At 32.4% G+C, this 11528-nt stretch overlaps 1 protein-coding gene across 1 annotated transcript; it reads left to right on the top strand.

The window, feature by feature from the left end:
- Positions 1-2623: 2623 nt before the first annotated feature.
- On the top strand, positions 2624-4403 carry LOC128557388 (uncharacterized). Its single transcript, XM_053544723.1, has 2 exons — positions 2624-3166; positions 4278-4403. Exons 1-2 carry the CDS (start codon positions 2738-2740, stop codon positions 4401-4403), a joined length of 555 nt encoding a protein of 184 aa, XP_053400698.1. The 5' UTR covers positions 2624-2737.
- The last annotated feature ends 7125 nt before the right edge of the window (positions 4404-11528 follow it).

The following is an 11528-nucleotide window of genomic DNA, read 5'->3' as shown; positions in this document are numbered from 1 at the left end:
TTTGTGATAAAAATCATCTGGCGGTCATAAACATAAAGTATTGCTTACTTCTAGACAAAATAACTCCCAGCGGTGCTTAATTATGCATGTAATACGTGTAAACATGTCCATACTACATTTCTGTAACCTAAAACTTTGAACTTATATGGTACAAGTGCGCATTTGGTTATACGGGATTGAATAAAATCTCAGGGATCATGTTACTGCGATGCCGATTTTTAATATTTGTTCAAATTTCACAGAAATCTCTCATGGCAATGCCAGTATAAAAGAAGGAAAACTAATAGCATTTCGTTTTTCTGCTTTAATTAAATCTTTCTGATGAAACATAGGGATTGAGCAGGGTAAAAACGTCTGCAATAAAGAATTTCTTTTCATTTAGTTTTGAATGAACATCCATTATTCATGATGATGCCACCTTTTCATAGTAATTTATACAAATATCGTAACGAAAATGAGCGAAATTAAACCATTTGTTGCCCATGAGTAAAATGAGGAAAATAGAATACTTGCAATTATTTTACTGTAACAGTTTTACCTCAATATAAATATTTATTCGGTGATTATTGTGAATTTGTGAACACATATGATTATTTATACGATTGTTGTTTTCTTCCGTTTATTGAAACCTTAAATGTATAAGAATTTTATGTTTTGTAAACATATTTCAGACTGTTGAGAAATAATCATGATGTTAAAGAGTCTTGTTTCCTAAGTACGAAAAAAAGTGAAACATATGAACGAACATAAACGAAAGTTTAAAGCTACCTTTTACATTGTGATTCTGTTTTTCAGCTCAGCGAATATTAGAGTAAAACAAATCTGGTATTTTTACAGTGAAAATATCAAATGTATTTTTCTGGTAAGAAACTAAAAAATGGGTAAATTATATTAGTCAAAACATGAAATAAAAAGAAAGTTTCACTCATGAACACCATATCTTTATATTTTTACTCGTGGTTAACTCGTGAAAGTATTGCTTCTGGTGTAAACTGGTGAAAGATATTTCAGTCTTACACCGAAACAAATATCGACCAACAGAGTACATTATCAAAAGGGAAAGTACACAAATTCCCAAATAAATGACCATTTTCCTCAAAATTACCATGTAAATATGTACCCATATTTTCATACATGTTGAACAAAACTTCACAAAAACAAGATGTGTTTCATGGTTTTTATTTCAAATGAACATAAAATGCATCAAATATATGCCTGTTAGGCCAGCCTAACAAATAAATACATAAATATGAAAGCTGAATATTTGATAAAACATAAAAGAAGAAACACTGTGTTAGGCTGACCGAACAAAACTTTGAACAGTCTGAAAAACAATTTAAAACCGTTCGGTCAGCCTAACAATTCATATACAGATCAATTAGGCCGCCCTTACAAAATTTCAAAATAATTTGAAAAAAGGAGATTAACTGTTCGGCCAGCCTAACAAATAAATACATAAATATGAAAGCTGAATATTTGATAAAACATAAATGATACAGATCTTCACAGAAGAAACACCGTGTTAGGCTGACCGAACAAAATTTTGAACAGTCTGAAAAACAATTTAAAACTGTTCGGTCAGCCAAACAATTCATATACAGACCATTTAGGCCGCCTTACAAAATTTCAAAATGTTTTGAAAAAAGGAGATTAACTGTTCGGCCAGCCTAACAAATAAATACATAAACATGAAAGCTGAATATTTGATAAAACATAAATGATATAGATCTTCACAGAAGAAACACTGTGTTAGGCTGACCGAACAAAATTTTGAACAGTCTGAAAAACAATTTAAAACTGTTCGGTCAGCCTAACAATTCATATACAGACCATTTAGGCCGGCATTACAAAATTTCAAAATAATTTGAAAAAAGGAGATTAACTGTTCGGCCAGCCTAACAAATAAATACATAAATATGAAAGCTGAATATTTGATAAAACATAAATGAAATAGATCTTCACAGAAGAAACACTGTGTTAGGCTGACCGAACAAAATTTTGAACAGTCTGAAAAACAATTTAAAACCGTTCGGTCAGCCTAACAATTCATATACAGACCATTTAGGCCGGCCTTACAAAATTTTTAAATGATTTGAAATAATGAGTTTCAAAACTGTTCGGCCGGCCCAACAAAAATACATGAAAGACTGTTCAATATCAGTCATACTTCTATACAACTTTGTGTTAGGTTGGCCGAACAGACTTTTGAAATTATTTGGAAAAAATAGGGTTTCAAATTGTTTGGCCAGCGTAACAAAAATACAAGAGAAACTGTTCAATATCACATATAAGTATTGTGTTAGGCCGGCCGAACAGACTTTTGAGATTATTAACAAAAATGTTTCAAAACTTATAGGCCAGCCTAACAAAAATACAAGAAAGTATTTGATATCACATATCTACATACAACTTTTCGCTACACCAGCCGAACACACTTTCGAAATGGTTTGAAAAACTGAGTTTCTACATTGTTCGGCCAGCCTTACAAAAATAAAATTGGCCAGCCGAACAGGCTTTTGAAATAATTAAAAAAACAAAACAAATTGAAACTGTTTGACCAGCCTAACAAAAATACAAGAAAGACTTTCAATATCACACATCTCAAGAAAATGTAGATGCAGCTTTTAGTAAGGTTTCGCAAAAACTAAAGTGTGTGGATGTTGAGACATTACCAGAACTTTTTGACATATTACCCGAACCAGAACCTATAGGCAAGGTGTATGATGTAAAACAATGGATGCAGCCATACCTGTCCAGTTTAGAAAAAATATCTTTTCCATTGCATTATAAATTTGAAAGAAATCAAGACAAAGTGAATTTATTCTATAAAGGCCCACACTACAACGATTGGATACAGATGGAGGATAGTATTTTACCAAGGAAACCACCTGGGAAACCCATGAATTTAACACCGGACTATACCAGAATAAATGTTGATAGAAATATAAAACAAGTAGAACAATTGAAACAGTTATTTAAGAATGAGAATTCATTTGATTTTTGGAATCAATTTTATAAAGCCATCAAAGACAATACCAGACAAATACCCGAGTCAAGTTGGATTTTAGACGAATTACCCAGGCAAGGAAATATTCCTACTATAGAAGAGACAAATATACCTAGTCACTTGAAAGATATAATCTCCAAAGAGACAACAGTACCTCAGGTATGTTTTTTTTTTTAATTTTTCCTTGTATTAGGCAGTTTTGAAAACCCAGGATGTATCATAAATCGTATAGTGTTATTCTTGCTAGTGTCCACATGAACTGTGTTATGCTTTTTATGACATAAATGTAATAGTTTCCATACACTGAGTTTTGTAAATTTACACAATGACTGGCCCCTTTAAGGTTCCAGTTGATTTTTTTTTAAATAACACAATAATGAGGTACCATTTGAAGAAGATACTTTTTGATTTTATGTTAATTGTTCAATGGTTTAGTCCATCTGCCTGTCTGTTGCTTTTTCGGTTTAAAGCAAGCTCATGAAGTACCAGAGTTAAAAAAAGTTGACACACAGATAGATACTAAAATGGTGAAGTGATTGTAGAGATAATGCATGCTATTTTATTAGTCTGTCATATTAGTCTAAGAATTTTGGATTCTGCCATTACTTTAAAAATAAAAAGAATTTTATGAAACATATACTGAAGATAATATGAAGAATATAAGGACCTCGCATGCCTGCTTGTATGAGACATGGTTTCCGTTAAATAGAAAACCAATTTCTAGCCAGAGATTTATCCCGTTGTACTTGGGGCTAGGAAAACATCGGCATTTATCAGGCAGGCATTTTAGGTTTGAGCCAGACTGGGCTTCCATGAAGTGGCAGCCAGGTGCATTATACTCAAAGTATTATGGTCCGTATCCCAACATTAAAGTCAAAAACGTACAAAGGACATCTAATATAGGATGACAAAATCAACACTTTGATGTTACTTTTCCTCAATAACTATGCTTTGCCAAGAATAATGTGATTTGTTTGCACAGTAACTAATCAAAGCGGTTTAACTCTTGATGATTGACAGCTTTTTAAAGACAGTCTGCATTTCTTTACATGTTGTGTTTGAATTGTGAAAGCATCATATTTGATAAAGAGACCTTCTGTAAAAGTAAACTATCATTTAGTTCAGTTGGCACTTAATTGCCAAAGGGAACTTTATTTACTGGGCAATAGTCTACTTATTTGAGCTGTGATACATAAATGAGCACAATGGGATCATCATGTCCGCATTCAGTTTATATATTGTTTTAAGTCAGCTATTTGTAAATTTTCAGGTGGTTGTTAGAAGAAAAATAACATCTCAGTCTAAACAACAAACAGCTAAGGGGAAACAGACAGTTAATAGAAAGAAACAGACCAGTGTTAATCGATCAAAACAAGGAAAACCAAATGGTAAATAGACATTTTAAAGTTAACCTACTTCAAAAACACTTCCAAAATTTGAATAAAAAATCACTTGTGGGTGTATGATATGTCTTAATTAAGGTCCATTAGCTAATTTCATCCCTAGTTCATAGTTGAAAGTCTCGTAAGTAGGACAGTGACATTCTTAAATGAGAATGATTGGTACTGATTAGACACATTCTGTATATTATTGCCATAAATTTTATATAGTTTTATGTTTCTGTTAGTTGCAATACAAAAATATAATCAAACAGAAAGGAAAATGTCTTGTGTTCAGTCTTTTTTTACCAGTGAGCATAATGGTGTTCCCTCATCCACCACTCAATAAATTAAAGTGGATTCTTTAATAAGTTTAAAAATTACCAAATATTTCATTAAACGTTGCACTTTTTTATATGCAAGGAAATGTGAAAATTGTGTCCATTTACAGTGCTTATTATAACTTTTTCAGGTAAAAGAAGGGTTGTGACTGTCACCAAAACTGTCATCATTCCTGTAATTGATGAAGTGAAAAGATATATTTGGCTTTGGATTTTTATTTTTATGAAGAACATAGCTGTTTCAATTCTCATTTTGCTTGTGATGATGTTATTAAAGTGTTTGTGTTCAGTATTAGCAGTGTTACTGTATATACATGATATATGGCTGCAGACAATTAATATGCACATTGGAACTTTACATGCATGCACACACCAAATTATACATGCATGCACACACCAAATTAAAAGGATGAGCTTTCATGCTGCAATTCCATTCCAGTATGTAGAAACATATTAATAGCTCAGTTGTATAGGCTATGAAGAGGCTGTGGTTAGAAACTCGGAAACCTTCACCTCCCATTCTCTATAGTAGTGTTTTTTTTTAGCTTACCTGTCACATAGTGACAAGGTGAGCTTTTGTGATCACCCATTGTCCGTCTTTGCATCAAAAATTTCTTGTCTGCATGATAGTGGTTTCATTTATGATTTTATTTTAACCAAACTTGCACATAACTTGTATCACCATAAGATCTTGGTTCTTTTTTTGAAATGGCCATATCTCCTTATGGGTTCCAGAGTTATGGCCCCTGAAAGGGCCAAAATTAGGTATTTTGACCTTGTCTGCATGATAGTGGTTTAATTTATGATTTTATTTTAACCAAACTTGCACAAAACTTATATCACCATAGGTCTTGGTTCCTTTCTTGGAACTGGCGAGATTCCATCATGGGTTCCAGAGTGATGGCCCCTGATAGGGCCAGAATTAGCTTTTTGACTTGTCTGCACCATAGCAGCTTCAGTTATGATTTGAATTTAACCAACTTGCACACAACTTGTGTTACCATAAGATCTTGGTTCCTTTCTTGAACCGGCCAGATCCCATAATGGGTTCCACAGTTATGGCCCCTGAAATGGCCAAACTTAGCTGCTTTGACCTTGTCTGGACAATAGCAGCTTCATTTATGAATTTAAATGGACTTGGATATTTTTTCTGAGAACCTGTTTGTCCTCGAGTGCAATGACAACAGGTGAGTGATATAGGGCCATCATGGCGCTCTTGTTCCAATATCTGTCTGTGTAGAGTATTATCTTAAATTAAAAAAAAACTGGTATAATTGCCTGTAGCCCTGCAAGTTTTATTTTGATTAGTTCTGGAAGACAAAATTTATGGTCCTTAATAAATTTATATTACATATTACGTACATATTTCTTTAGCCTTTATTCAATTGTTTGTCCCCTGTCTAACAGTCTGTCTGTTTGTGTCCACTCTGTTACTCTTGAATCCCTTGGAAGATTTTGAAGAAACTTGACACAGTTATTCACCTCACTCAGAAAACATGCAGAACACAGTTTTGGATGGTTCACTTAAAAGTCAAGGGCACACTTAGGAGTCCAACGTCATGTTAAGTTTGTTAGGTATCTGCCCAGTAACTTTTAAATTGCTAATCTGTTCTTCTCAAACCTGGTTTGAAGGGATATGCTTTCTTAGCTTTAGCTTAGCTCATATATTTTTGTGAGGCAGGCTGAACAGTTTTGAACCTACATGTTCAAATCATTTTAAAAGTTTGTTTGGCTGGCCTAAACACAAAGTTGTATGGAAATATGTGATATTTAAGTCTTTCATATATTTTTGTGAGGCAGGCTGAACAGTTTTGAACCTACATGTTTCAAATCATTTTAAAAGTTTGTTTGGCTGGCCTAACACAAAGTTGTATGGAAATATGTGATATTTAAGTCTTTCATATATTTTTGTGAGGCAGGCTGAACAATTTTGAACTTACATGTTTCAAATCATTTAAAAAGTTTGTTTGGCTGGCCTAACACAAAGTTGTATGGAAATATGTGATATTTAAGTCTTTCATATATTTTTGTGAGGCAGGCTGAACAATTTTGAACCTATATGTTTCAAAAGTCTTTTTGGCATGTCTAACATATAGTTTTATGTAGATATTTGATATTGAAAAGTGTTTTTTGTATTTTTGATAGACTGGGCAATTTTGTAACACATTTTTTTCAAATCATTTTGAAAATTTGTTCGGCAAGCCTAACACAAAGTTAAGTCTTTCTTGTATTTTTGTTAGGCTAGCCAAACACTTTTGAAACTTTCAAATCATTTCAGCAGCGTGTTTGTTTGTGCGGCCAAACACTAGGTTGTATGGAGATATATGATATTGAACAGTCTTGTACTTTTGTTAGGCTGGTCGAACAATTTCAAAATTATTTTTTTTTTAAATAATTGCAAACGTCTGTTGGGCCAGCCTATCATGATTTTTGATATGATAGGTGATGTTGAACAGTCTCTTGTGTTTTTGTTAGGCTGGCCAAACATTTTTGAAACCCTTTTTTTCAAATCATTTCGAACATTGTTCGGCCGGCCTAACACAAAGTTGTACAGATATATGTGATATTAAAATCTTTCTTGTATTTTTGTTAGGCTGGCAGAACAGTTTCGAAACTTAATGATTTCAAATCATTTCGAAAATTTGTTCCTGTGTCCTAACACACGGCTGTATGCAGATATGTGATATTGAGCAGTCTTTCTTGTATTTTTGTAACGCTAGCTGGTCGAACAATTTCAAAACTCATTTTTTTTTTCAAATTATTTCAAAAGTCTGTTCTGTCCGCCTATCATAATATTTGTATGAGATGTGTGATATTGAACAGTCTCTTATATTTTGTTTATTTGTTAGGCTGGCCGAACATTTGAAACTTACTGTTTCAAATCATTTCGAACGTATGTTAGGCCAGTCTAGCTGTGGTATTTGTATAAGATATGTCATATTGAGTCTCTCTTGTATTTGATAATTTCTGTTAGGTTGACCGAACAATTTTGAAACTTACTGTTTCAGGCCATTCGAAAGTTTGTTCCGCTAGCCTATCATAATATTTGTATGAAATATGTGATATTGAACAATCTCTCTTGTATTTTGTGAGGCTGGTCGAACAATTTTAAAATTCATTTGTCAAATGATTTCAAAAGTGTTCGGCTGGCCTAACACAAAGTTTTCTGGAGATGTGTGATATTGAAAGTCTTTCTTGTATTTTTGTTAGGCTGGTCAAACAGTTTCAATTTTTTTTTGAAATTATTTCAAAAGCCTGTTCGGCTGGCCTATTTTATTTTTGTTAGGCTGGCCGAACAATGTAGAAACTCAGTTTTTCAAACCATTTCGAAAGTGTGTTTGGCTGTTGTAGCGAAAAGTTGTATGTAGATATGTGATATCAAATACTTTCTTGTATTTTTGTTAGGCTGGCCTAACAGTTTTGAAACATTTTTGTTAATAATTTCAAAAGTCTGTTCGGCCGGCCTAACACAATACTTATATGTGATATTGAACAGTCTCTCTTGTATTTTTGTTACACTGGCCAAACAATTTGAAACCTATTTTTTTTCCAAATAATTTCAAAAAGTCTGTTCGGCCAACCTAACACAAAGTTGTATAGAAGTATGACTGATCTTGAACAGTCTTTCATGTATTTTTGTTGGGCCGGCCCCAACAGTTTTGAAACTCATTATTTCAAATCATTTTGAAATTTTGTAAGGCCGGCCTAAATGGTCTGTATATGAATTGTTAGGCTGACCGAACGGTTTTAAATTGTTTTTCAGACTGTTCAAAATTTTGTTCGGTCAGCCTAACACAGTGTTTCTTCTGTGAAGATCTATTTCATTTATGTTTTATCAAATATTCAGCTTTCATATTTATGTATTTATTTGTTAGGCTGGCCGAACAGTTAATCTCCTTTTTTCAAATCATTTTGAAATTTTGTAATGCCGGCCTAAATGGTCTGTATATGAATTGTTAGGCTGACCGAACAGTTTTAAATTGTTTTTCAGACTGTTCAAAATTTTGTTTCGGTCAGCCTAACACAGTGTTTCTTCTGTGAAGATCTATATCATTTATGTTTTATCAAATATTCAGCTTTCATATTTATGTATTTATTTGTTAGGCTGGCCGAACAGTTAATCTCCTTTTTCAAAACATTTTGAAATTTTGTAAGGCGGCCTAAATGGTCTGTATATGAATTGTTAGGCTGACCGAACGGTTTTTAAATTGTTTTTCAGACTGTTCAAAATTTTGTTCGGTCAGCCTAACACAGTGTTTCTTCTTTTATGTTTTATCAAATATTCAGCTTTCATATTTATGTATTTATTTGTTAGGCTGGCCTAACAGGCATATATTTGATGCATTTTATGTTCATTTGAAATAAAAACCATGAAACACATCTTGTTTTTGTGAAGTTTTGTTCAACATGTATGAAAATATGGGTACATATTTACATGGTAATTTTGAGGAAAATGGTCATTTATTTGGGAATTTGTGTACTTTCCCTTTTGATAATGTACTCTGTTGACCTATATTTATTATAATGAGACATTACTGGTACTGTCTCATTGGAAGTAAGAAATATCAACATAATAATAAAAATTATTTAATTATACAATACTTTTGCATGGTACCAAAGATCAGTCAATGACTCAATTATATTCCGACCTGGTATTTATCAACTAAATGTATGTTTTTTTACTGGATGACAGATAACATTATAGCAATTTTCAACTTCAGTTGTGGGTCTAAATTTATTGAATTTGACTTAAATGCAATTCTGATGTCTGATGTCATGCGATATGCATGTACATGTATTTGACAACTACATTATATAGCCAGACATGTTCTTCCTATATCTGGCGATGGTATATTTACCAACGGCTTGATAGGTAGGATTATTAACATGCGTACCTACTTGGAAATTAGAGAGGAAGTTTCAGATAAAATGAAACAACATCCTTACATAGACGAAAGTAATAGTTAACTAATATACTCAGTCTTAAACGTTATTTACAATATTTATCCTTAAATTTGTAACTAGTTTTCTTCATGATTTAAAATTTAAAGTACTATCATTAGAAGAATTTAACTATTATATATGATATCAGGGCTTCCATTAGGATTCGATTTCATGGAGTCAGGACTGCCTAACATTCAGATTTTGGATATCAGATATCGATTTCGTTATAAAGATGAGTACCACAACGTTCATTCCTAACATTTTTATCATATTTATAAATAACAATGTAAGGTTACCATTCAAACGCATGTGTTACGCTTTGAATTTTGTTATAGTTTTCTTTATACCTTTTACGCATTGAAATACGTTGTTTCTCTAAATGTTACGCATAGAAAGATCTTGTTGGTATCTCTAGGAGCTATGCATGAAAAGATGTTGTCGGTATATCTGAAAGGATAGTTATTCTTTCTGCCTGTACTGTATAGTAATCATAGCCGTTGGATATAGGCTCCTTGCCTACAAGCGTTTCTTCCTTTTCTTTCTCCGCCTCATAGCTAAGGCAGCGCGGATACTAAGATCTATAAAAAGAATAAAAATCTTGTCAGCTCCCAGTAACATTTATTTTTCTACGAAGCCAGAGTTTTTTTTTTTTTGTACAAACATCCATATAAATCACATACATAACATCAAGCATACATTCAATCAATGATCAATAAATTTAAGAAAATGATAAATAATTCACCAAGCCTAGAGACTAACTCTTTAATGAACCAGAAAATCATACTCTAAGTTTATCAACAAACAGTTTTAATATACACAAACAAAAATCCTACCATTCTGGTTTCTTACATTAAATCGACACTCAGCCAACATACTGCCTACTCTAGATTTGTTTCTTAAACACATTGAAATGCCTAAAAGTTATTTTTTCGGTTTTATTCAGTTATTTGATTTCCTGAATACATCTAAATTTGTTTTCCTATGAAGAGTACTCACGACCTAGAATATTATTAAAATAGACCGAAAGACGCAAATTAAGCGACAAGTTCTTAATGAAAGTACACTAAGTGATTAAGAATTTAGAGTACTCCTCAATAAGTTTCTTTTCTCTATGTGAATAATAACTAGTTCAGATTTCATTATAAAGCATAATTTCTGTAATAAATCAACAGTAAAAAGAATCTACTATTAAATCTTACTCATAAACAAAAATACTTTGAAGTTTTCTGAGATGCATAATATATGTATAAAACTAAACTATAGAAGTACAAATCTTACACATGAACGACAAAAATACTAAGTAGCTATCTGAATAGCTGGATAGATATAAAACAAACAATTCCAATACACATGTGCCTAGCATTAAAATAAGATCTCTGTTAAAATTTAAAAGTTACCAATCCAGATTTTACAAAGTTGAAAAAAAATACAGAGTACAAAATTTGACTTACCTATAAAAAGAATAAAAATCTTGTCAGCTCCCAATAACATTTATTTTTCTACGAAGCCAGAGTTTTGGCTTTCTCGGGGTAGCTGATGTGCTTATAAAGGATTTGGAAACGGTTGATTTCTTCGCAATTATCCAATTAAAATCTTATTACAAATTCAACTGACCAATGAAAAATATGTACATAAAATCGGTTCGTCTCGGACCCTAAAACAGGATTTGGCAAGTAAGCAAATTAACTGCCTTAAAACTGCCATAATACAGAAAAATGGTGTCTAAGAAAATCTTTGATGACACAATCTAATCCTATTACTGATTAAAAGCCATGTAACAGTGTGCTAATTGTAAAATGTGTTTGGCATCTCAGTTAGATATTTCTGTTCAAAGGTCCTTATGCGTAATCGCAGGTA

Source organism: Mercenaria mercenaria, chromosome 5, assembly GCF_021730395.1.
Source record: "Mercenaria mercenaria strain notata chromosome 5, MADL_Memer_1, whole genome shotgun sequence".
NCBI lineage: Eukaryota > Metazoa > Mollusca > Bivalvia > Venerida > Veneridae > Mercenaria > Mercenaria mercenaria.
The sequence above is the reverse complement of the archived record's forward strand: the minus strand, read 5'-3'. Positions and strand labels throughout refer to the sequence as shown.